Below are 26828 nucleotides of genomic sequence, written 5' to 3' on the forward strand. Positions count from 1 at the left end.
TAACTTTTTGAAGAATATGTGCTAATCTACATGTACCTCAGTTTATTGTATTTTAATAGAATTGTAGAATGTTTTGAGTTGGAAGGGACCTTAAAGATTGCCTTGTTGCAACAGGAACACCTTCCCCTAGATCAGGTTGCCCAGAGCCCCATCCAACCTGGCCTTGATGGGGCATTCACAAGTTCTTCCAGTGCCTCACCACCCTCAGAGTAAAGAATTTCTGCCAGCTATCTAATCTGAACCTACCCTCTTTCAGTTTAAAGTCATTCCTTCTTGTCCTCTTGTTTTACGTGCCCGTGTAAAAAGTCCCTTTCCATCGTTCTTGTAGCCCCTTTTACATACTGCAAGTTGCTATTACCTTCACTTTATACAAAATGTATGTTGGATATACTGGAGCTTTAGAGTATATTAATGAGAATCCTTATCCTTCGTAAATAAGATACTTATATTTATCTTCAGTTTTGGAGGGTTCTTTCAGCAATTCCAAAATGAATGTGTCTTTTGTAATAGTGACCCTGTGATCATAGTTATTGTGCAGCCTTTCCCAGCTCCATCTCTGCATTTCATGTGCTTCTGTGGTTTAGTTTGTTCTCTAAAGCTTTAGAGCTTTTGATAAATGGCTTTTATATCTTACAGGTATTTGGCCAAAACTCTTTCTTATATTCTGGGCTTAGTGAAGGACGAGGTTTCACTTTCTAGTATAAAATCTACTGCTCTGTTGGCAGTGTAATTTTGTTGTTGTTGTTAAGTAATTTAATTTCTGTCTGCCCAACTATTGCAAACAACCACATTTAATTTGAGATCAAGATGAAACTGCTGTGAATTAAACTTCTAACATTTAAGCAAGTCAATTAAGCATAAAGATTTCATTTGTAAGGCTGACTAAATGGTGATTCCTTGCAGACTGCTCTCTCTCAATAAATTTAACTTATACTTGGTTGGTTTTTTTTGTCTGATTTAGGATTATGAAGAAGAATCAGATGATGAAAAGCAGTTTTACAGTAACTCTTCCACCTTCCATAATCAAAGAATCCTTTCAATTGTTGGTAAAGCTGATCAAGGCCACTTAGAATTTGCGTCAATGTTTGATACTATGCATGCAGATGATATTGAAGAGAAAGATAAATCATCGCTGAAACTAAATTCCATTCAGAAAAACCTCCTTACTGCATGGCAGATAGGGATTTCAAAAGCTATGGAAGAGAAGGATACACTGCTGAACTACACAGTGAATTGCATTATCCATTTTTTCAGCATTGTTCAGTTTGTGAAATGTTCTTTGCTAAACCCGGATGCATCTTTAAACAAGTCTGTGAAGAATACTCAGTGGATGCATTGTGTCCTAAAATATTTTCAGCAGTGTTTGACTGTCTTGTACTGGCATTCAAGAGCCAGAGTGACTGCACATGTGGCAAAATTGACATTAGAAACTTTAAAATTACTACTTATACAGCAACAAGATCAGTTGTTCTCAAAAAACCTTTTGGCATGCTTCTGTCTTTTAAAAATGGTTTCTCACACTCTGAGTAGTGTGTGTGTATTACAGTATGAGAATTCTTTTGCATCTCCTGATGGTAATGTTCTTGTGGAACTGGACTCCCTTACTGTGCCTGTTTTCTTAGTTCTTGATGACAATACTGCTCAGCAGCTCAGCTCGCTGAAATCTCTACTTAAAGAACCTCCTCGAGTAAACCATGATGCAAAAACAGAAAGAAGGTATGAATAATCTTTGCATGGGGCAATAAAAATATGCAGGACAACAAGAGGACCTGGCCCAGCCAGCATGGGTTTATGAAAGCCAGATCTTTCCTGACCAACATGATCTCCTTTTATGACCAGGAGTTCTAATGGTTGAATTCAGTGATCTTAAGGGTGTTTTCCAACATAAATGATTCTATATGTTGGAACAAAATTTTATCAGTTATACTGTGATTGCAACATCCCTTTGTTTTTTTCTGTCTTTTACGTGATGGAAAGGCATGATAATCTGTTAAAGCATGCAGATTAAGCCTCAGACTATAGATGAATATAGTTAACTTGTGGTGACTAAAATAATTACTACAAATTAATTCAGAGATAATTGATAGATTGACAGGTCCCACTGGGTCTGTTAGTACAGCATCACTCCAGGTATTGTAACTTCGGGTTACAATACACAAACTCTTGTGCTTTCACTCCTTCCCAGTTCCAAATTCTATGGAGCAAGAGCCTGTCATATGCAATATATCAACAATGTCAATTAGTCAGCAAATTTTGTATTGATTATAGATGTAGTGCCTCAGAGCAATAGGAAAAAGCCCAGTCTGTGGAAGCTTGCTAAACTATGAGAGTTACTTTTCATTAGAAAATATACACGTAAACTTGGAAGACACTTAAACTGAAGTGTGCTATCCAGCTATTGGGAAAGTGTATTATTATCACTGGAGTATTTCTGTACTGCAGAACTCAAATGGATAGCAGTGTATTATTCATACAAGCAGGATTTTCCATTTCAGAGATTTAGAACCGAAGAAGTATTATAACTCATAAATTTAATTGTACTACAGTAAAATGTATTTCCTCAATAATCTTATAATAACGTGTTCATTTCAAATCTGATTGGCAAATTTCAGTTGTCTCTGAGAAGATAATTCATGTTTTTGATTAATTGTGATCCAGGAACTGAGCACTCTGCCTATGGCTGACTCTGTGTGTGTTATGGAAGCAGTAGTACTTGGGAAGAAGATACAGAGGTGTTGCCGTTCTGTGCAAGCTTTTTCAAGTCCCTAACAATGTATATTTGCTTGTATCACCAAGCTTGTTACATATCTGAGCTGATACATCTAATAGGACTGAGCTGGACAACAGCATAGAAGTTTGTCTTAAAAGCGTGCTCTGTAGTCTTGTTTTCCTGTCTTTACTTTTTTGTATATCCTTTAATTGTATTTTTAATCAGTCTTTATAAGCAACATACTGATATCTGTTTTGAAGTTTCTCTGTCTGAGATTATTTTGTTTCCCCATTGTTTAGCTAACAAGGGGATTAATTTTGGTGGTGTTTGAGTGCTTAAAGTAGATTAAAGTGTTTAACCAAATTCAGAAGAATGAATTTTTTTTTCTCCTAATTGTAGTCAAGAAAGTAGTTGATATAATTTAATTTTCAGGTACACAATGTAAAATACAAGGAAATAAGAAATTGATATAAGTAACTTTGTTATTTCTTGCTTAATTTCATAATATTGTACTTCTTGAACTACAGGTTGATTGTACTATGGCGATTATTATATAAGAAAGTGATTTGGTATCAGGTGCAGCTGAAAAGAAAAGTGAACAAGAATGTAGAAGAAGCTTCTGTTGTCTCATTGCTTACAAGTCACATACAAGCAACCCTCCAGTCTTCAGGAGTGACATTAGAACAACATCTGAAGATTAATTCTGTATCTGGTTAGTACAAATGTTAGGTAGTTGCATAGTCAACTTAATACTAGGAAAATTTGGTCTAGCTTAATGACAATCAATAATTGACTACCAGATTTTAAAAAAGTTAATAATGGGACTTTTCTTAAAATTATTGTCAGAATTCTGTCTTAAATACTGAATGTCCTGATACATCTGTAGATTGTAGATAATCTTTAGAGCTTGTGGAGCAAAACAGAAAGAATAAATTGACTTCAGTTTGCTTTGAACCATGTCCTAAAGAACCTGAAAATTTGAATTCTGATCTCCTTTGAACTGTGTTTTTTGCTCTGAAGTAAATGGGCACCATAATGTGTTTCTTACTGGATTTTTGTGTTCATTCCGTGTGATCATTGTGGATACGACCATGTTGTGTACACAAATGTAGTCAACCTCAACTAAGCATCTAAATTAGAGTAACCTAAGGTGATAGGCTTAATCTATCATACTTATTTTGCAAACAGTCTATAGCTGTAGCCTAATGTCTTACACATTACTGTTCTGCCTTCCTTTTCACTTCTACGTGGCTAAGCCCAGCTTCCCATTTATGTCTCCCACCACAATACTGCTTCATCTCTATATTCCTGATCTCTTTCCCTTAAATGACACTTCTAGATTCTATTCATACATCACTCCATATGATACATTAGCTCTTCCTGGAGAGGAGCTAATATATTACCTATCCTGGAGAGGTGTACTCAAAGTAATCTTTGCTCATATGATCCAAACTTAGATCCAAACTGTGAGAATAAGAATTTACTAGAGGCTCACATATATTACTCTGCTTTTCATAAATCTTTAATACTGAAGTTAAGTGCATGTGTGTTTGCATATGTGAAAGTAACCATGTAGAGCTTTTAATTTGTTACATATGTGACTTTTATAGGTGAAAAGCAATTCCTTTTAGGCTCCTACAAAGAATCTGTTGACACTTGGAAACGGTCTCTTTGTGATATCAAGACAAAAGGTAGGGGGATAAAATCTTTCTTGGGGGCAGAAGGGGTAAATTGTATAATCACTTTACATAGTCACTCATGACTCCATTTACCCTTAAAAAAAAAAAAGAGTGAGAAAAAGAAAGAATGCACATTTGAAATTACGCTGGGATTTGAACAGAGATCAGTCAAAACTTAAGTCTAGTTGATTTCTGAGAAAATTCTGCACATATCTATTTTAGTATCAAAGCTTTCTGGTGATTATGAAATACTTGGTACAGAAAAGCTCTAGATATATTTGTGAGTAAGAAAGAGAAAGCGAAAACCAGATGAACAAAAATCAATTCCTTTAGTAGCTGTAAAATGAAAAGACTTAGTCTTTGGAAATTTTGAGAAAAATATTCAGAATATCAGAAGCTTGGTGGATGTTTAAGCAATTTCATTGTGGTTTAGGCATTCCTTCTTTGAAGGCTAAACTACCTTAAGTTCTCTTGTCTTTATATCTTAACAATTATACACAGTATTATTTTGAAAACTATCGTATCTCTAGAAGTAAAAATGTTGTGACTGAGCATTAACTTAAGTTATTTAGAGGTTGTAGAAAGATCATATCCTAAAAAAGCTACTCCTGGTTTCTACTTCTTCAAAGGTATGTTTATGTAGTTATGTTTCTGGAGAGGAAAGAGCTCTTATTTTTACTCACTGCATCCGATTTTGTGTTTATTGTTTCTTCTCCAACTGGACTTCTGCCATATTTTTTTATCTTTTAATACAGGGGGAAAAAGAACATGTTTTCTTCAGACTAGATATTATCTTTCAATATTATTTTGCCACCTGTTTCAGTATAACTTGCGTGAAGCTCAGGGACTCTGTGATCATTTGGTAGGAGAGATTCTAAGGCGATCACAACTTTCAACAAGTCAGATGGAAAAATTTTCTGGTATGTTTATGTTGCCTAAAAGTGTGATAAGGTATGTTGACACTGTTTGAATAACTTAGTGTCTAACCATTACACACACATACTTGACAGCATACTTTTCTCTTTGCAGTAGACTGAAATCTGTTTTCGGTGACTTCCAAGATCTTTTTCTGATTCTCAGATATCTTTCAGCAACACATGTTGGAATATGTGCTTAGACAACTTTCATTGTATAATTAATAGTGAAAGCAATATTCTTAGACTCAAATCCACTCAAGGAAAGGCTTTGGCTAATAAGAATAAGGGGGAAATGATGTGATTTCATTTTATATTCATATAGTATTTTTTATTATACAACACGATAAAATAGTGGATTTTATTTTGGTCATCAATACTAAGTTGACCGTGAGGTGTTTTTGCAGATGCTTGTAAATTTTATCTCTATTAAGTCTGATTCTAAGTAAAATGTAAATTTCCAAATTTAAACAAGTGGGGTTCTGACCCCAAATTATGATACTAGAGGTCTACCTCCAGCCATTATAAATCTATTATAAAACTCTTCTAGTATTAATATAATTTGTGATTAGTGTAAGTTCTGAAAACTTGCCAAGAAATTAAATAAGTCTGCTTGTTTTAAAGAAATGTTTTATAACATGATTAAACAATTTTAACACTGAAATGTAAAATCATTTTCCTCATAATGTTTTAATTTTATTTGGGTTTTTAGATACCAAATATTTTCAGCATGAACTATGGATGGTAACCAGTATTCATACTGACACTGCCATGGCTGTGATTCGGTCCATGGCACGATTCATGGCTGCTTATTTCACGAATCAGCTGCTCTATATCTTTCCCCCGCACAATGTTGACATCCTGCATCCACTTCACATCAAACAAGGTATTTTCTCTAAAAACAGTTTAATTTGCCTAAATCTTTACAGTTTTTTACATGTATATCAATGCTCTCTGTTATGCTTTAACTTGGTCATCAAGTTAGCTTCTCCATGAAGTACAAGGCTGGCTCAGTGAGCACTTTCCCCAGCGCCCTAAGTACCCTTGGGTGGATCCCATCCAGCTCTGTAGATCTGTGTCTTAAGTGGTCTAGTAGGTAGCTGACCATTTTCCCTGGAATTGTGGAGGCTTCATTATGTTCCCTGTTCCTGTATTTCATCTCAAGGGGCTCAGTAACTGGGGAACAACTGGTCTTACTATTAAAGACTCATGTGGGGAAGGCAATTAAGTGTGTCAGCCTTTTTGTCATCCTTTTTATCACAATTATGCCTAAAGATCTGACCCTGACTGACTTTGATCCTCCCAAAAGTGAGAAAAAAGGAGTGCTTAACAAATAGTTGAATTGAATCTGATATGTTGTGACCCAAACTGAAAAGCCAGAGGAAAGTTTTTTTGCTAATCTAACAGTAAAGCTCTTGGAATCCAAAATGCTTCAGACACCATATTGTCAAAGCAAGCGGGAATGCCAAATCGGTTTGTTGTTGAACTCAAGTAGTACTTGTTAGTTTAAGTCCTGCTTTTCAGCCTTTTTGTGAGAATTAATATTTATCATAATAAGTGGTTTATGTGTTTTCTGCAAGAGATTCCATTTAAAGATTCCCCTTGTTAGGAAACCTGTGCTGTCAGTATTAATTTTTTCCTCAGCAATGTAGATTTATTTGGAGGTATTTTAAGCACTCTACCAGTAGGTCAATATTATAACACCAGATACTTTTTCACAGTATTAACTTATTTTGATTGATTAGGTTTTCTGTAGTGTATTTGAATACACTGACTATTTTTAATGTTTACGTACTACAGAAACTACACATTTGTATATATTTCTTTCTTTGTGGTCTTTTGGATGTTTTTATTGAACAGCTTTCCAGATGAAAACTACAAAATAAGACCTTGATTTTAATACTTGCATTAGACAAAGATCCATGTACGTGGTGAGGCAGTCTTGGTAAAATTATGTAGCACAAGCTGGATTAGTGTGAATATCTCCTTAAATAATGCCATTTTCTGAGCAGTAAACAGATGCTGTGAGAGAAGCAAATTACTCCTTAGAATTAATGCTGATCAGCACCTCTCCAGAAGAACCAGGATGTAAAAACCTTGAAAAACAATTCTAAATCTGCAGAAACAAGGAAATACTAAATTTGTCTGAAGCTTGTCTCTATATACTCTCCTAAAATCACTGAACCACAGAATGTTATGTAACATTCTTTCTCTAAAATGCATTTTAGCATTCTGTCCTCTCCAGTAAAGCAGTACAGTGAGTACAAACACCATGGGTACACTAGGAAAACTCTCAGAATTTCCATTTATCTTAGGTGTACTCTCTGGTATATCCTATGCATATGTGGCATATCTGCAAATGGTCTATAAGCATGATTAAGTCTTTAAAGTAAGAAAAACCCAAAAGTTTTGCACTTGCTTGCATATCCCACATTATTAAGCAGAAAAATAGCCTGCTCTTAACTCATCATTATATCATAGCATGAGCTGCATCTACCTGCTGCAGATAAACTCCATAGTGAGCCTCTAAAAGTAAAGAGCAATTGTACACTGAAATTAATTCAAAAGCAATGTTAACAAATGAATTCTAGATTATTCATATGATAGCATGCAGTTTTATGTAAACTTTAAGATGTGTTTTTTTGTTTACAGACTTATCTCCTCGTGTTATTCCACTGCAACACTCTTTGGTTACCAGAGCTGTCAGGGAACAGAACCTTTCATCTGTGTGGACAGCTGAATACGCTCTTGATTTGTTCTTTATTGGTGGACTCATCCCAGAAGCTGTGTGGTTAGCAAACACACTTGGGGACTGGAAACTGTCAGTTTCAATTGGTCTGGCCTACCAGCTGTATTGTCAGAACTCTGAAGGATTCTCAAGGTAAGTTTGAGTTTGGAATTAGTGTGTTGTATTTTGTTATGAGTTACCTGCATGAAGTTTTTTTGTGGCATGGAATATGCTTTCCTCAAAAATTCATATTCCCAGACTCAAAGTAGGTGTAGGACTTAGTATGTTATTGTTAGTAATTTTGGCTTAAATATTAATTTAAGAGACCTTCGTTGCATTATGTATGGCTATTACTTTGTTATTCATGAGCAGTTTCTTGTTATACTTTCAGACTGAAAAACATAGAACATCACCTGCCTTTAGACCTATCACCAATGCAGACTTTTCAGGAGAAGTTACAGTCTTTTCTAGGGCAGCCAGTAACTTCTGAAACATCAGGACATATTAAATACAAGAAGTTTACAGGTACTTAAAATCAAAAATAATTGTGGTTGTTTTTCATGCTATTTGTCTACATATTCTGTGTTATACTCTGCCTTAGAAAGAAACAATTTCTTCATCTTCTCCAGTGTGTCTATAACTGCTACAATATATTTAACACTTTAACATAGGGATTTGGTTTTGGCTTTGATCAGTCCAGGAATGGAATGTACTGTCAATCTTGCTTCTTCATCTGTACTGTCCTAACCCTAATTGGAATTGTTTGGAAGAAAACTGAAGCTTCATTAAAAAAAGCAAATGTATTAACAGCATGTAAGGCATCATGACACTGAAAATTAGCTACATGAAGGTGTGTAATTTTGGCTTTTCCTTTCTGTCAAAAGGGAAAGGGGTGGTATCTCATAGCCTGGCAGCTCCATGTCCCCAGGTCCAGCAGATAGCAAGGCTGAGGGTGGATTCCCAGTAGGCACACGCAGAAATACACATCCCATCATGAACCTTGTGCAATCTCAAAAAGCTCTTCCTCTCCATTCTATAGTGTGTTCTTTCTTTCTTGACAGTAACCTCTCTCAAGCCAAGAGGTACTGAAGGGAACCTCTCCCATCGGCTCATCTTAATGGGTTTCATAGGTGGACCCTGGGGCTGGTAGCTCTCCTGGGAAAAGCCTGGACAGGTGTTCATTTCTCTGATTACATAATTTGCTGTTGTGCATCTCTGGGCTTGTGGAGATAAGCCTTTGGGTTGATTTTTCTACTCTGAATAGATGGGTCCTAGGGTACTATTCAGTCTCTGTGGTCCTTTGTATGTGTATAGATGAGATTTTTTTCTTATAATCTAATTTAATACTTTACTACTGAAATTCCCAAAATTAGGTAGATCAACCTGTCCTTATTTACATTTTACAGAAAGTTTACTGGCACAATCTCTATTTCTTACTCTCTTTTTGTGTGTTTCAAAACCACATTTCAAGTTCCTGTCAGTAGGTGGATGTTAATTAATCTTTTTCTAAGCCATATTCCAAAGACTGTGTAGTTAGAATCACAGAATCATGGAATCTATGACTGTGTAATTCTTATTTTGTACTCAATTGCAAAGATTTTATTTCAAATAGACACATACACATATATGTACTGTATGTAACAATCTATAAGTATAAGTAGTTGGAAAGATTTGACAGGATTTACTTTGAGACAAGCAGGAGTAGTAAAAATGCAAGTAGAGCAGTATAATTCTATGTGAATTTCATGAACCAGTTAATGATGTATATTAAATGTCCTTCTGCCTTTAGGAGGTGAGGAAAAGATGTACCAGTATGTAGAAGAGATCCAACAAAAGAGATCCTTTATCTTTGTGCTTACCGATAAAGGAGTTGTTTTAGTCATTATTAATAGTGTACCTAGTTTATGCCTGCTTGGTAAGAATGGTTTACCAGAATTTTATTCCAACCAAATGCCTGGCTGAACTGTTCTCTATCTAGAAAGGCAATAGCTTACCCGTTGATAGGGAATAAAATTAAGAATTAAATACTATTTTCATCTGTGAGGGATCCTAAAGCAAGTAGATGAGATCTACAATTGTAATAGATGAATGCAAATTCTGAGAACATATCCTCATGTCAAAATGAAGGCCTGTGTGTTGAGTCAGTTAATTTTTTCTGCTTAATATTTTATAGATCCCATTGAAGAGGAAGATGCAGATGTTCTTTATAGTTCAATACAGGAACTACTGAAAGCAGCTGTTATGGCAGATGCTGATATCCTCTCAGAAACATTTCAGCTTTTGATGGATTCTGCCAAGGATCTCAGCAGAAAATTGTATGGTTTGGTTCCAGCTGGGCTCTATCTTCCAGCACCACCATTATACTGTCCTCAACCAGCTTCCCTCAGTGAAGTAAGTATGTGTGATAGAAGTTTCTTGGGTCTTTTTTTGAATGTATTAATGAAGTAACCATGATCTTTGTTCTGGTTCCTTTCAGCTTATTTTTCTGGGTTTTTACCATTTCCATTCATTTACTTAAGTGGCACCGTAGTGATAAGAAACTAGGTGTGCCTCTGTGTTTTTTTCCATGAAGGATCTATGCTGTAAAGCAGAAGGGAAATACTTTTAGGGGCTGAAACAACATTTAAGTGTGTGTCCTTTCTAATTTTGGGGTTTGTTTGTTTTTTCCTTTTTTCAGGAAGATGGTGAAGACATACTTTTAAAAATGGAGAGAGAAATTCGTCAGAAAGTGTCAGGAGTTCTTCAGCGAATTATCTTGCTCTTCCGGGCTGCTCGTTGTTCTTGCCCATCAGCACAGTGGTATATTACACAACTGAAGTGGGCAAGAAAAGTTATGCAGAAAGTAAGCATTTAACTGGTTTTTCTTAATAACTTGATTATCAGTCATAAATATTACTGACAAGCTTGAAGGTGCATTGCAGAAGCATTCAGTCTCACCGGGGCTGTGATGTCATGTTTTTTTTAACATAGTGTCATCTTGGTTTACACTGTATGTTTATTTTTTTTTAGGAAACCAGAACTTAAAGATATCAGGTATCTAGTTCATAAGGGGTTTCCTTCTGTGTGTCTTTCTGTTCCTACTTGGTAAAATTCTTTTCTGTTTGAAAGGAGCAAGCAAATTTTAGTTGGGAGTTATAGCTGTTAGCTGGAAATATGTTCCTACTCACTTCAGGTAGAGGGGTCACCTTAGTGCTCAAAATTTATAAGATTATCATTCTACTTTTGTACAATTTTTTTGTGCAGAAGCAAGATCAGAATATATGGATTAATTTTTTTTGTGTAAAGTCAAGTTTTTCTTAGGTCATTTTTACACAGCTACTTAAAGAAGGTTGATTTACCCACAGAAGGGAATGTGTGTGACTCAACCCCTTGCACCAGCATTAATGCAGTGATCCAGATCAGGAATGGTCTGACTGACAAATAATTCCTTCTCTTTGCTCACTGCATGGTCACATGCTTAATGCTGGCACAGGAAAGTGATCAGATGTCCCAGCTGAAACTGGAGGGAAAACTAACCCACCTTGGCAACAGCAACGAGGACTGTGTTGGATTAATCTGGTTTCTTGATTGTGATCTTTGTTGTTCTTATACTTGGTTACTCCTGTATTTCATGGTAATCACTAGTACTATTCAAACAATAGCATTTTTTGTGCCATAGCTCATGCCAAACATATTTCTGTAAAAGAATTTTCAAAACAATGATTTGAAGAAAATAGAAGGCAAACTTAAGGGAGTTTACTGTTGTTCTACTAATAACTGAGAGGCTGTTCATTTAGCAGTAATATATATAAAATGTCAAATTCTTTTTGCATTTTGATTGTTTATTTATTTCTTGATATTTGCTATTTGTAGATTCGAATAAAAGGATCTCTTCCTTTGCTGAGTCCATTCCCAGAGACTTTGCTTCGCTACTGCGATTTCTGCACTGTTTTGTATGGAACTGCGTCTTCTGAACCCCATCAGTTTGATGATACTACCTGTAAAATTTTAGGTCTGTATAAAATAACATTGAGTAACTTAGAGCTAGAAAAAAGAACACCAGTAAAAATCCACAGGTGCAAATAAACTCTTATTAGCTTGAAATAGTATCTTGCAGTGTGTGCAGAAAGGCATTCCTTTTCTGGGTTTTATGTTAGCTATCAAAACTCTTATTCTAAAATGTGCTCTTCTGGATTTGCAGTGGGGGTGCATGTTACAGACCTGACAGGTGTGAGAGAACATGAACACAAAATGGGACTGAAGAGTTCTAACTGCAGAGCAATATTGAAAAATCAAGAATGAGTAATTCCTTTCTCCAAAACTACTGTTAGGATAACGTGAATTACTTTCTTGTAGCTAAAAATTCCAAACTATTCTATTTAACTTATATAAATAGCATGTCACTGTATCTCATGTTTGTGTTGTAGGTTGGTTCAGAGAGTTATGTGCATTATGCTGGATGTTTCATGTTCGTGAAAAATTGTCTGACAACTGCAGGCGGTACCAAGCTGCAAGGGAAAATATTAACACTATGCAGGTAATTATATTAGTAACATAGTAAAAATACATTTTAATTGCAGGAAGCTATGAGAAGAATTCTAAAGGTCTACTGTATAGTTCTGTGAGAACTTCTATTTGCTTAACAGGACAAAATGATCACAGTGCTACAATGTGCAGCATGTAGTTGATGCTACAGAATAGTGCTATCCATGTGAACTCCATCTTCCTAACTGTATTTCTGTTGGGCATTTGCTTGGTATGTAACTCAGATAATTGAAGAGATACTGCCACAAGAGAAATATTTACTATACTTGTTGTCTACTTAAACATTTACTTCCTGGTTTGGTTTTTTTGTTTGCCATCTGTTTAAGATATTTTGGGTATTTCCTTACTAATATATATTTAATACACCAAAAATGGGGTTAAATATTGTGTTAAATCTACATGGTTTTCAAAAAGAATACTGAAAACTATTAAAACTTAATCATGTTTTCTCTGCTTATACCCATACCAATTGATGTCAGAGGTCAAGGAACAAAAAGAAACTACTAATGTATTTGTCATATGTTCTGTAAAAAGTCCAAAATTTTTCTTCATCAGAAAAAATAAGCTTCAGATAAATAAGACAGCTCTGTTTCAAGTGTTAGAATATTCTGATTTTTCTGTACTTTGTGTAACAGTGATGAGTGAGAAAGAAAATGCTGACTGTTTCAAAATAGACCGATCCATCTTAAAAACCAGGCTTAATTATCTTGATCCCAAGAAAGAATTTATGGTCACGTTAAGTCACAGTACAATTATTTACTTCATCTGGTAATTCAGTATTTTTAATCTGTTTCATCTAGTTTAGTCGAATTCTCAAGTTTTACTCTAAATGACTGCAAACAGTCATTCAACAGAGTGTTAATGGAATTATTTCCTAAGGTGATTTTAAAAAAGCTCTTTTTTTCCATTCTTTTTCTTTAATGTACGTTATGATTGATTACAACCTTAATCTGTCTCCTAGCATTGTACACTTCTGTACTTAGTAGTTAAGTAAGAGATGTTTACTTTTATTGGCTCGGAAAGAACATTAGCATTTGCAATGTATGAATAATTTTGCCAAAATATATTGTCCACATCAATCAATGTTTCTGGTGATTTTTTTAGGATCTGAAGGAGAATGAACATGATGCCTCCACAGTTGAGCATTGTCTGAATGCAGTGGGGTGGGCTTGTCGAATGCTTCCTTTCTGCAGGTTCATGAATGCTGAAGAATTAGTTCAAGATGTAATTTTGAGTCTGCTTGGAGAATTGCCACCAATGAAAAAGGTAGAAGAAATTAAAGCTAGAATAAAAGCAGTAAAAATTATCACAAATACTTGTTCTCCTTGGAAAAGCTACTAGTCAGATTTTCTAGTGGTTTAAGTTCTGTGGGAAAAGATACCTTACCTGTATGTTGGCTACTGAAAAAGATGTGGGTTTTTTTGTGCAGGTGGCAGAGACTTTTGTAAAAGCATTTCCTAATCCTGAAGATATAAGGGTTCCACTAAGGGATAAATATAATACACTTCAACAGCGACTCAGACAGAGTATTGTTAAAGGTAACGTTCATCCTTCTTCAGGATGTATTAAATAAACTTTCTTTTTTTCCTTACTTATTAAAGGGGTATTATTGTGACAGTACCTTCTTTCACACCCCAAAGTAAAACAATTATTGTAGTTTCTAGTTAGACAACTTTGAGTTTTGTGACAAATTCTGTATTTTCTTTCTGATACATCTATACCAATTACAGAGTGTCATGACTTTCAAGTTGTTGGTTGTCTTCACTTTAGCATAGTTTATTTCTGTATTTCTAAATGGCTATAATTTATTGTTTTAATTTAAAGCTAATTCATGTCTCAAATTGAGAGACTAATTGAAAGCTGAAAATTGAAAAATTGGTTTTCTTTCTTTCAGTAGGTCCTGAAAATGAAGAAAGCATGTCTGTTGTTATACAGGCTAGTGAGGAAGCGAGAAAGAAGGCCTTGAGACGTGTAATAAGGAACATAGGCCCTATAGAAATTCATATTTGGGAGCCAGCAGAAGAGGAGGCAGCAGATGATAAGGAACACTGTTATGACAGATTCTCAATAGGCACTAGTCTAAGCACAAGCACTCTTACTGATCTTGGGAATCCTCAGGTATATAGTGATGCTGACACAGCAGATACACTTTCTGATGCTTTTTGTACTGAAGAAGTGAGAGCTCAAACACCTTCATTCCAAAGGTATGAAAAAAATTGCAGCAGGAAGCTATCAGTTTAAATTGGGGCAAGGGGGGAAGGAAAAAGATTAGTTGTCTTCTGCTGATCAAGTAACGTTTTCACCAAATCACTTTGGGTGATTTGGTGAAAAGAATCACAAATTTACCAAATCAGAGAACTGCTAATGTTATATCAGTTGGTATGGGTCTAATATGTTATTGAAGTGCAAGTTATTATCAGCTATGTCCACATTCTTATTTGTTACTGCCTCATTTTTATCTGTGGGAAAACTATGGATTCTGCATTTGATTAATTTACCACCTTAACATTGTATTAATGTCATTTTGGGTTTGTTAGTTTGCCCTTTTTAATACTAAAGGAAGAAAAGGAACTAATGTTGCATTTAGTTATTTTTTCATGTAATTCTTCTTGAAATGGATTTTGGTGTTAACAGTTCTTATGTTTATTGCCTTACAGAAATAATGAACACCGGAGACAAGGAGAAATAGGCAGCAAAAATACCACATGCAAGATAAAAGCTGTTAACTGGAAAACAATACATAAAGTATACAGAAGAGACATGCATAATCAATGTAATTTACCTTTGGTTGGTGCATGGGAATTTGAACGTGATGATGACGAATATGTTAGATTTTTAGAACTCTTTTTGAGTTATGTTCTTGAGAGAGACCTCATAAAGTACAGTGACATTGGAATTCCATTTCTTACTAGCTTTTCTGGACTTCTTCGAGAGCATGAATTGAACTCTCTCTTTTTTGATGTCCACACAACACTAAAACGTCGACAAGGCAAAAGCAGAAGTCAAAGTGTGTTTAGAGCTGGGTCTTGCTATACTGTCAGCCTGTCATCTTGTAATTCTGAAATAACACCTGTCTATAACAAAACCCAAAATATTTTGGAAAAACCAACAATTGTACAGTCCCTTGCACAGACTAAAGAACCGTTTGTGCATAACCTAATGAAAGGACTTAACGAAGGATTATTTGGTTTAAAACACAAATCAATTTACAGAGGTCAGACTCATAATCAAGGAGTCACTGTTGCACTAGCAAACCAGACCCTTCCTAATCATACTTCGTCTACCCTGCAAACTCAGACAGCTTCTAAATACATTTACAAACCTGTTGATGTAGTTGATCCTGTACCAGGAGAAGAACTAGCGATAGAACTGATGGACAAGTTGAGCAATATTGCAAAATTGCTCGAGTGGATGATCAGATGGTCTGACAAAAGACTGCTTTGTGGTTCCAATAAACAAGATTCCTTAGAAGAGATTCTTCCAATGATACACATGAAAACATCATCAGCTGCTGTCCTTACTTCTTTGTGGCTGTTAGAACAGTTATATAGAGAGAGATCTCAAACAACGAGCATAAAATATAAGGTAAGAAAAAGGATGGGATAAGTGTCAATGAAATGTGAGGAAAGTAAAGAAAATCACATGTTTTACCTCATTGTTCTGTTTTCAGTAAAACCTGTAATACTGATTAATAGCCTTTCCTTTAATTGTTGCTAGGAAAAGAGAGAAATGTTCCAGAAATACTGGAATTCTGTCTGTAGAAGTACTTGGGTTGGAGGTGAAAGTTCTCTTTGGAAACCCTGTTCAAAATCTAGCTCCTCTATCCAAATAGCACAGAATTTGTGCAAGTTCCTGTAAGTTTGACCACTGTGTCTAGTTTTAGACAGCATCTCTGAAACCTAGTACTGGAGATAGAATATGACAAAGCAAGACAAAGAATAAAATTTCTCTAGGAAGAGTTGAGTTTAGGTTCATTTCTTTTTACTGAGAGTGCAGATGTATTTTGATTGGAGTATTTAAACCAGTTAAAGATCACTGAAAAGTGACTAGCACTGTTATACAGAGTATATGTGTGGATATGAAAGAAGAGATTTGCCGGAAGAACCTGATGAGTATTGCTTTAGTTTACATTTTAGAGACAACTGGATTACTTAGCCTTTTTAATTAACTCCATATAGAATCATAGAATACATCAAAGGCTTTGAGGGGAGAGGGTTGTGGGATTTTTGTGAGAAAGTTTTTCTCCCATACCAAGAGATATTTTTTTTTCTTGGTTTTGGTTTGTATTTTTGTTTTTTTGGACAAGTGCCACCTGTATTTTACTTACAGCTTACTGCCAAAATTTTGTGCATGCATCAAACAGTAAAATTATGTGTGACTTTTTGCCTTTCATGCTGTTTTCAGAGATAATTTCAGAGCTCTGTATTACGTGTGATAAAGGCCAAACCTTATTGTATATATTTGTTTCGCTTCTAGTGTCACATAGTGGCTTTGAGAATTGACACTCAGTTGATACTGACAAATCTTTCCTATGTTTGCTTTGGATAACTCAGAGGATCATTGTTTCACTTAATGCAAAAAGGTGCAAAACTCAGGTTCCACAGGTACCTGTAAATCCAAGTTTTCTCAGCTCTAAAAGAAAACAATATGAGTTAAGCATAATCGTTCTATGTGAAATCACTGTGGGTTTTTAAGTAATATCAGATATCTTTTTTTTTAATTAGTGAATTTTGATTATCGTTATTTCTCTTAATAGCATTCAGATAATCAGGATGTGAAAGAATTTGCATCTCTATCAGAAGCCGAGTCTAGGACAGAGAAAGAAAGTAGTGTGGATGAAAGCTTTTCCATAGTGGCCAATCCTCCTGCCAATGTCCAGAATGCAGCAGCCTATAATGACTTTTGTGAAACTAATTTTAGGTAATTTTTTTTTTTTAATATAAGAACTCTAGTTGATCATAATTCCTCTGCTAAGTAGCCTGTCAGTATGAAGAGTTCTTCTGTTATTATGTGTTATATATACGTTTAATTTGGAGTGCAAAGTCAAACTTGTGCCTAATTATGTTTATGTATGTTTTCCGCTGCATGAAGCAGATTAAATATTCTCCATCAGCAGATGTATATCTAAGTAGAAAACAATGTAGCTGTTGCATATTAATTTATTAAGTGAATTGTATGTGGTTGTTCATAAACTTAGTGGTGTGGAAATAGAATGAATCTAGATTTCTGATGAAATGGATATCATGGTTTTCTCAAAGAATTCAGATAACTTCCGCTCTCTTTAGTGTAATTTTACTTGAGTTGAGATGTTCATGCTGTTCACTTATTTTTCCCTGAATCTCTAATCTAGCTATGTTCATATCTCTGCATATCAGAAAAATAGATGGGAAAGGCAGTAAATGTTTTAATTGTTAATATCTTGCAGTGTCCTGAAGATAAAGTATCATTAACCTGAACTCCTTTGTGGCATTTCGTCTTCTGCTGCGCTAAAGAAAAAAAATAGATGTCCAGTATTAGAAGAGATAGATAGATAAAGATCTTTAGTATTCTGAAAATAATCTCTAGTATTTTGAGACACTCTTGTGTGTCTTGTCTAACAATTTTTTTTTTTTAAATAAAGGAAATTTTTGTGAGGGAGATAAATATAAACCTTAACCAGATGATTTTGAAGCCATAGTGCTTGTCTTCCATTTTTGGTAGATCAAGTATGTTGGTTACATTTTTCTGGAAACAGCCCACCAGAAAGAGTGTACACTAATGACACTAAAATATAACATCTATACCAAAAAAAAAAAAAATTAAGCTTGATTTAAGTGAAACTCAGAAAGAAAACTTTTATTAACATGGATTATTTCACAACAGTGTTTATTTGACAATTATGCACTAGCCTGCAATCTGAAAGGAACAGCATACTTGAACTAAGACAGATACTTATGTTGTTAATTGCCTTTTTTAATTCCACTTACCAGAATATCTACAAAGTCAAAATACTTCGATAAGAAGGAAATTATTCATGGAAATTATTCTGAACCATGTACAACTGAAGATCCTAATGAAGTAGGACCATTTGTTCTGCAGGAGTTAGATGTAACATCAGAACGACAAGGTTTGTTTTAATGGTATATCCTTTCACTGTGGTCTCACATATTAAATAGTAGGAGTTTTGCATGAATATGATTATATGTCCTATTTAATAAAAAAATGAAAGTAAGTTTTCATTGTTCTGTTGCAAATATTTTATCCAGTTTATAACTAATTTTATACAATTGCTTTATCTAGACTTACTGATCAGTTTTTCACTTATGTAACTTTTTACTATAGAGATAGAACAATGTGTATTAACATGTTCTATTCCCTCATATACTTTCATTCCAGAAATATTCATGGAACTATACAAAACAATATGGAAATAGTAAAAGCTGACTATCCATAAGTTAAGTTTGTCATATTCATTCCATTTAAACAAGCTGCTTTTTTTTAGCTTTCTCTTCAGGTGCATGCCTCATCACTAATAAATTTTGAATCACAAATTTTGAATTTACTGAGACCACTCTCAACACTTTACTCCTCACTAGGGAAAAAGTGGATTAATGTGACCTGCTGTCAGAAATCATATAACAGTGCTGTAATTCATGTAGTTTTCTATTTAAAGTAATTGTGTTGATTTTATAGGGTCCTTTGAGGAGCCATATGAAACTCCAAAGAGCTCCAACAACTCTGTCAAGATCAAACCTGTAGAACATCCTAGAGAAAAGGCAAGTTACCATAGAATCATCATAGAGTCATAGGAAAGTTTGGGTTCAAAGGGACCTTAAAGATCATCTTGTTCCAACAACCCTGCCACCTTTCACTAGACCAGATTGTTCAGGACCCCATCCAGTCTGGCCTTCAATAGTTTTCACAGATCCACAACTTCTCTGGGTAACCCCCACAGTAAAAATGTATTCCTGATATCTAAACTAACCCAGCCTCTTCCAGTTTAAAGTCATTCCCTCCTCTCCTATTACTATATGCCCTTGTCAAAGGTTTGTCTCCAGCTTTCCTGTAGGCTCTTTTAAGTACTGAAAGACTAATCTAAGGTGTCCCCAGAACCATTTCTTCTCCAGGCTGAATAACCTGGATTCTCTCAGCCTTTCCTTATAGAAGAGGTGCTCCAGCCCCCTGAGCATCTTTGAGGCCTCCTCTGGACCTACTTCAAGAGGTCCATGTCATTCTTATGTTGGGGCACAGAGCTGTACACAGTGCTCCAAGTGAGTCTCATGAGGACAGAGTAGACAGGAGACTTGCTCAACCTGCTGACCATGCTCCTTTGGATGCAGCCCAGGATACAATTATTTTTCTGGGCTGCAGGCACACTTTGCCAGCTTATATTGGGCTTTTCATCAACTATCACCCCCAAGTCCTTTCCTTCAGGGCTGTTCTCAATCCATTCTCTGCCCAACCTGTGCTTGTGCTTGGGATTGCCCCAAGCAGGACTTTCTGAACTTCGTGAGGTTTGCACAGGTCCATCTCTCAAACCTGTCATGATCTATCTGCATGGCATCCCTTCCCTCCAGTGACCACACCACACAACTTGGTGTCACCAGCAACCCTGTAGAGGGTGCCCTCAATCCCACTGTCCACTTCACTTAACAAAAATGCTAAACCATGCTGGCCCCTGTACTGACTGACCCCTGAGGAACCACTTGTCACTGGGCTCCACTTGGAAATTGAGCCATTGATCACAACTCTGAGTGCTGTGAATCCATCTAATTCCTTATTCACAAAGTATCCCATCCCCCAAAACTGCGACTCTTCAGTTTAAAGGCAGGGTTGTTGTGCAGGACAGTGTCAAATACTTTGTGGAAGTCCAGGTAGATGACAAATGTTGCTCTTCTCTCATCCACCAACAGTGTAACTCCGTCATAGGAGGCCACCAAATTTGTCAGGCACAGTTTGCCCTTAGTGAAGCCATTTTGACTCTTGTCAATACCTCCTTATTTTCCATGTGTCTTAGCACATTTTACAGGAAAATCTGCTGCATGGTCTTGCCAGGCACTGAGGTGAGACTGACTGGCCTGGAGTTCCTCACGTCTTCCTTATTTTCCTTTTTAAAAACACAGGGGTTATGTTTCCCCTTTTCCAGTCAGTGGGAACTTTATTGAACTGCCATGACTTCTCAAATATGATACTTAGTGGCTTAGACAGGTAATCTGTCAATTCTCTCAGGACCTGCAGATGCACCTCATCAGGCCCCATGGACTTGTGCACCTTCCCATTCCTTAGATGTTCCTGGCCTACAATGGGAGGTTCTTAATTCTCCCAGTCCCTACCTTTGCCTTCTGTGACTCAGGCAGTGGGACTGGAACACTTACCTGTGAAGACTGAGGCAAAAAAGTCATCAAGTAACTCAGCCTTCCCCATGTCTCAGGTAACCAGGCCCTTTTATTTCCTTATGGAGAGGGCCCACATTTTCCCTAGTCTTCCTCCTGTCTCCCTTAATGACCCTGGCCTGATTTAATTCTGTCAGGGCTTTAGCTTTCCTAAATTGATCTCTGGCTGCTTTGACAGTTTCTCAGATATCCTTATTGTGTCCTGTCTTCCACCCTCTGTAGGTTTCTTTTTTTTGTGTGACTGTCCAGGAGCATGGAGGCCTGCATGCAGGCCTCCTGGGGTTTTCTCCCAGCTTCCTCGTTGGTGGGGGGCATCACTCCTCAGGTTGCAGGAGGTGATCCTTGAATATTAACCAGCTTTCTTGAGCCCCTCTTCCCTCCAGGGCACTATCCTTCTACTAAGCATATCACTTAAGAAGCCAAAGTCTGCTCTCCTGAAGTCCAGGGCAGTGAGCTTGGTTTTCCCCCTCCTCACTGCCCTGAGGATCTGAAACTCCACTATTTAATGGTCACTGCAGCCAAGGCTGCCCTTGAGTTTCACATTCCCCACCTTGTTTGTGAGAACAAGGTCCCCCGTAGTACCTATCCTCACTGGCTAATCTGTCACATGAAGAAGGAGATTATCATCAAAGCATTCCAAAACCTCGTGGTGTGTTGTTCCTCCAACAGAGAGCGGGGGGTTGAAAGTCCTTGAGGACCATGGCTTGTGACATGAGGCTGCTCCTGTCTGCATGCAGTGGGCCTCATCTGCTCCATCTTCCTGGTCAGGCAGCCTGTGGCAGACCCCCACTGTAATGTCACCTGTCCCTGTCCTCCCTGTAATCCTGAACCATGAGCTCTTGGACAACTCCTCATCCATTCCCAGGCAGAGCTCCTTGTACTCCAGCTGGTCACTGACATAGAAGGTGATATCTCCTCCTCATTTCCTCTGCCTGTGCTCTCTAAAGAGCCTATATCTGTTCATTCCAACACTCCAGTCATTGGAGCCATCCTCCCACATCTCCACAATGCCAGTAAGATCATATCCTGCATAGAGATGTACGCGTCTCTAATTCATTTATTACCCATGCTGTATGTGTCTGCATAGAGGCATTTAAACTGGGCCCCTGATGAATCTGATTTACTGCTGGGAGTAGCTGTAATTCCTTTGTGCTGCTCTTCAGATGCTCTGTTGACCTGCAGTTCCTCTCCAGGCTCTGGGCATCTCTTACTGGCCCTGGCATAAAACGGCCCCTCCCTTGGCAACTTTAAAGCCCTTTCCCCTCTTGCCAAGCCTGGGACTGAAGATGCTCTTCTCCTTCTTTGATAGATGGACCCCTCCAGCCCCCATAAGAGCAGGTTTCTCAGTGTGAGTCCCATGGTTAAAGAAGCCAAATCCTTGGCTCTGGCACCAGCCCTGTAACCACTGGTTGATTCACCAGATTCAACTGGCCCTTTCAAACTCTTTCCCTTTGACTGGAAAGGGATTGACTCTGCTCTCAAGAGCCACTCAACTGCTGCTGTCAGTGAGCACATTGGGCTGCCTTACTCAGCTTCAGCATCTCTCCTGATTTGATAGGATCTTATGTGGAAGCATCAGATTGTTACGAATAGTCTTTTAAAAATATACTGAATTCATCAATGTATTTGTGAAGTTGAGGGCTTAAACTGTTTAGGATTGGTGAATCTTTTTCCTTAATAATAAATGTCATGATTATAGGGTAGTAAAGTGAGATCTACTCTGAACACTTTTGAAAACTGATTAATTTTTTATAAAATTAAATGTGTGTACACCTATATATGTATATATGGTAGATATAATTATATATACATAAAATTACATTATAAAATTAAATATACCAAGAATTGTATTGTACTTTTGTGTGAAAACTCAGTCTGGATCTGTAAGTGAGCCTTCTTTCTCCATGCATTGTTTTTGGTCATAAGTATCCTGTCTCTGAAATTGACTAAGGGCTATTATGCTGAAAAGTGAATTGCAATGCCACCAGTTTACTTGCCTGTAGTACCCTAGATTCAGTGCTGTTAATGGGATTAGAAACAATAAATGTATTGTGGTCTTCGCTTCTACAGTGGATTTTACTGTAATGAATCTGTGGCATGTGTAAAATCCTCTATTTGTTTCTACTTCTTAGTTTGTAGATAGTTTGTGTATAATAGGAATGTTTCTACATTTTCATATTTACTCAAGGGGGGTTGAGATTAGCAGAATATGTATACAGGGTGCTATTTGGATATGAATTTGAAACTAAAACTCATAATAATGACCTAAAAAGAAAGATACCCAAGTGAATTATTAAAATTCACCTTATTTCTGATTTTTAACTGTTCTCTGATAGGTATATAATTTTGATTATTTTTTGTCTGATTTTTTCAAGTGGATGATTAATCATAAGTACATTTGCCATAGGCTAAAATATTAATACTTTATTGAAGCAGAAGGAACAGAAAAATTTGAAGTTTGAATGCATCTTTTTATATTCCAGCAGGCATCCATTTCAGATGTAGATGATCCCCAAGAAGATCAAAATGTGGAGGAAACAAAGGAAGAAAAGGCTGAACAGAATGTGTGAGAGACTTTTTGTTATTAGTTCTGGGGGTTTTTTGATTCCTCTTTTAGCTTTGTTTAAAAATCTAAGGTAGTTTTGTTAATAATGGCATCCATTGAAGCCTCTTGGGTTCATGCTGTTGTTTATAGCAACAAACTCATAGTTCCAAACAAGCATTTCACATATACAAAGTGCAGGGTCGATGAGTCTTTATTTTAGTAATGATCTAATGAAGGAAGTGTGAGTTGTGGGAAAGTGTATTTTGTCTCTGAGAAAAGGATAGACAATAACTGGAAAAGCTTTCAGATACACAGTTCCAGACCTGAAGCAGGAGCAGCGTCAGGCTAAATTCAGGTGAAGAGCTGTCTAGAAAATTATGACAATTAATTTGTTACAAAACATGGAAGAGGTTGTTGTTTATGAAGCTGAAGGTGAGACAAAAGTGGTGATAAGCTTTTTAGTTCCTGAAAGAGGAAAGGAAGCATTTTACGCAGCTTAAGAAATTTACTTCACTAAGATATTTTTAAAATTTAATGTTTTAAAATCTCTGTACATTTATAAAAAATGTATGTATGAAATTAAAGAAACAGTTCATAAACCTGGTTTTCACATCATCTGTTTGAATAGAAGACTGCTCAGTTTGATTTCTCTGAAGGTTTGCAAGGGAAGAAACTCTATATTTTATAAACACAACATTCCTTATGTTTACCATAAGGAATCTTGGTCTTTTGAGATATTTTCATTTGTTTTAATGACAAAAAAAATCAGCCTATTTTAAGTATATTTAAATTAACTTTCTCTAAAAGTGCTTAATTTTAGAAGGACTTAGAATCCTCTACTATTTTAAAATTACATAATTTTTTTTAGATGCACATAAGAGGCTGTTAAAGGAATTTATTATGGCATTGTTTTTTCTCTTTTAGAAATGCAGATTATAGTGATATTTACAGAATTGCTTAAGTTAGATTTTTTGTCTTCCTTTGTCCACTGGAATCAACCTCTCTTTTGCCTGCTTCTTGTGTTGAATAGCCAGAACTTTTTCCGTGCTTTTGTTTGAGTCAGTTTCTGATTGCTAGGGAGACAAAGCATGAATGTCAATATTTGCCAGCTCAGGCTGCAGTGTAATGCAGTAATTGAAGCAATGGAGATCAGCAAAGCTCCAATCAGGTGGCTTTCAGGTATTTCATCTCATACTGATTAAAATACTTTTTTGGGAGGTTATATCTTTTGGGAGGCATATATTTATACACACACATGTATATAAAATGAAAATAAACAGCATAACTACTGTAGTATTTACAATACTGTTTCTTTCTTTCTTTATAGTATGGCTGAGGTTGTTACTAGCACTGGTTCTCATTCATTCTCTTTAAAACAGGATGCAGAAGTTCCTAGGTAAGAGAAACCTATACTGTTATAAAAAATGGATTATCCCTTAAATTTTTAGTCTGAAGTAACATGATGTGTAGATTTGCTTTCAAAATATTTGCAAGTATAATGTACCTGTAAACTAAGTAGCTTTTCCTGAAACCCTTTGTACTCTAATCCGTGAGGATCATACACACTTGCATCTTGACCAGAATTGACAAGAATCAAACATATTATTTGAGCCACTAGATTTCCAGAGACATGATAATTTTGTTTTCTGGTTCCAGACAGAAGCATTATACAATATTACTATAAAAGATATATTGTTACATATATCACCTGAACAATAATATTTTAAACTGATATTTACATTTTTATTAAATTATTAAAAGGTATATGTCCTACAGCAACTGATAGATTCTCATATAGTATTTCTGTAAACAGGGAGAATGTTGGAACTGGGAAAAGGGATCAGGAGTCAGTCTCAGGCTTTAGATTCTAGAACAGTCCTCTATGAGACTTTCTCACATTAGAGGAAGATAAGAACTACACATCCCTTTGGATTCCATTTCCATGTGTCTCTAATCTCTTTTCCTTCTGGAGCTTTTCATGCCAACTTTTTTTTAAAAAAGCTTTACTCAAATTTTTGGAGTTTCAAGCCATGCTTCAGGCACATTCTAATTGTCTTCCAAAAGATTTTCTATGCCCCTTCACACCTGTTACATATGCGAAACCTTTTCAATTTTACTCATTAATCATTGCTTTATGCTTCTGTTTCTTCACATGCTTGTAGGCAATTCTGTACAATTGTGAAAAGTCCTCCAAAAGTTGCCTGACCCATAATATTATCAGCATTTTTCTTAAACAGAGAAAGGTGTTTTGGGTCCATGTTGATGTAGGTTAAGTCTTTCAGTTTCTTTATAGCTTCATGTAAATCCCAACCCTCTCTTCTTTGTGTGAGGAATCCATCTACTTGACATTCTTTACCTACTAAAAGATTTTATTATCTCTGTGAGAAAATTTAATGTATCATCTGGCATGTGTTATTTTAATGTCAAATGTGTTTTTTTAATCTGAAATCTTGTTGTTGCTTTTTATGTCCAAATATATAAAAGTATATTACTTTAAGTGAAAGTGAACCTACCTTCTGCCTTATTTCAGCTAGTAAGATCCTTCCTTATTTTCTATCAGCTGTTCGGCTTTATGACTAACCAGGCCCTTTTTTTGCCCTTCTGTGAAATAACTTTTTTCGTCTTGTTTCTCTAATGAAGGTAATATTTCAGATATACTTGTTGGTACAAAACCATATAGAACTTACTGCCTTACTAGTGCATTGGGAGAGTTGTCATACAAGACTGTACAATGTTAATTAATAAATTGTTCCTACAAATTAATTATGTTTTTAGAAAACAGATACCTTTACATTTTTTCTGCATTAATTAAGGCAACCTTATATAGGTGTTTTGAACTGTGAATGTTTTTCATAGCTTAGTTCTTTTCCTTTTGAAGTAAGGCAGACGTTTCTGTAAGTGATTGCCAACCTTCTGGGACTGTTGTGTCAACTACGTCAAGTGTTACCTCCCATGCTTCTGTTTGTGCAAAGAGGCAAGAAAACAAGGAAGAAGTCCCTCCAGAGGAGAAATCAAACACATCAGAAACTGTCAGGCAAATGCTCCAAGATGAAATGTTTAAGTTAATTCAGGTGAGAACATCTCAGTTTTTAAAATAATTTTCACAGTACAAGCTGTGTTATTTAAAGCAATAGAGTTTACTGTTTTAAATGCATTCTGCGTGTGATTATTTTTGAAAGAGATTTCCAGTTCCATGTTAACCACTGTGAAAAGTTCTTTTAGACTTAACTCTTGATTTTGACTCAAGAAAATGAGTGACACGATAATAGAAGTTTGAGCGTGTTTTAGTTCACATGAATCAGTGTGCTCTGACAGTATACATAAGGAAAAATCCTGATGCTGTAACAAATTTGCAG

At 36.0% G+C, this 26828-nt stretch overlaps 1 protein-coding gene across 6 annotated transcripts in view; it reads left to right on the top strand.

The window, feature by feature from the left end:
• The window catches only part of CPLANE1 (ciliogenesis and planar polarity effector complex subunit 1), a 55699-nt gene that overhangs the window by 9247 nt on the left and 19624 nt on the right, over positions 1 to 26828 (top strand). For 4 of the 6 annotated variants that reach the window (XM_050328793.1, XM_050328789.1, XM_050328795.1 and 1 more), the window contains 21 exons: positions 962 to 1716; positions 3238 to 3422; positions 4321 to 4401; positions 5145 to 5309; positions 6016 to 6189; positions 7956 to 8184; positions 8423 to 8556; positions 10205 to 10422; positions 10709 to 10873; positions 11884 to 12022; positions 12438 to 12547; positions 13660 to 13821; positions 13985 to 14093; positions 14450 to 14759; positions 15213 to 16140; positions 17312 to 17475; positions 18525 to 18661; positions 19228 to 19310; positions 23411 to 23493; positions 24800 to 24868; positions 26351 to 26543. In XM_050328793.1, the coding sequence (XP_050184750.1) occupies positions 962 to 1716; positions 3238 to 3422; positions 4321 to 4401; positions 5145 to 5309; positions 6016 to 6189; positions 7956 to 8184; positions 8423 to 8556; positions 10205 to 10422; positions 10709 to 10873; positions 11884 to 12022; positions 12438 to 12547; positions 13660 to 13821; positions 13985 to 14093; positions 14450 to 14759; positions 15213 to 16140; positions 17312 to 17475; positions 18525 to 18661; positions 19228 to 19310; positions 23411 to 23493; positions 24800 to 24868; positions 26351 to 26543 (4593 nt within the window). The remainder of the gene's footprint in view (positions 1 to 961; positions 1717 to 3237; positions 3423 to 4320; positions 4402 to 5144; positions 5310 to 6015; positions 6190 to 7955; positions 8185 to 8422; positions 8557 to 10204; positions 10423 to 10708; positions 10874 to 11883; positions 12023 to 12437; positions 12548 to 13659; positions 13822 to 13984; positions 14094 to 14449; positions 14760 to 15212; positions 16141 to 17311; positions 17476 to 18524; positions 18662 to 19227; positions 19311 to 23410; positions 23494 to 24799; positions 24869 to 26350; positions 26544 to 26828) is intronic. The other 2 variants (XM_050328791.1, XM_050328790.1) reach the window with 2 other exon arrangements.

Source organism: Myiozetetes cayanensis, unplaced genomic scaffold (assembly GCF_022539395.1).
Source record: "Myiozetetes cayanensis isolate MyiCay16 unplaced genomic scaffold, myiCay2020 scf4, whole genome shotgun sequence".
NCBI lineage: Eukaryota > Metazoa > Chordata > Aves > Passeriformes > Tyrannidae > Myiozetetes > Myiozetetes cayanensis.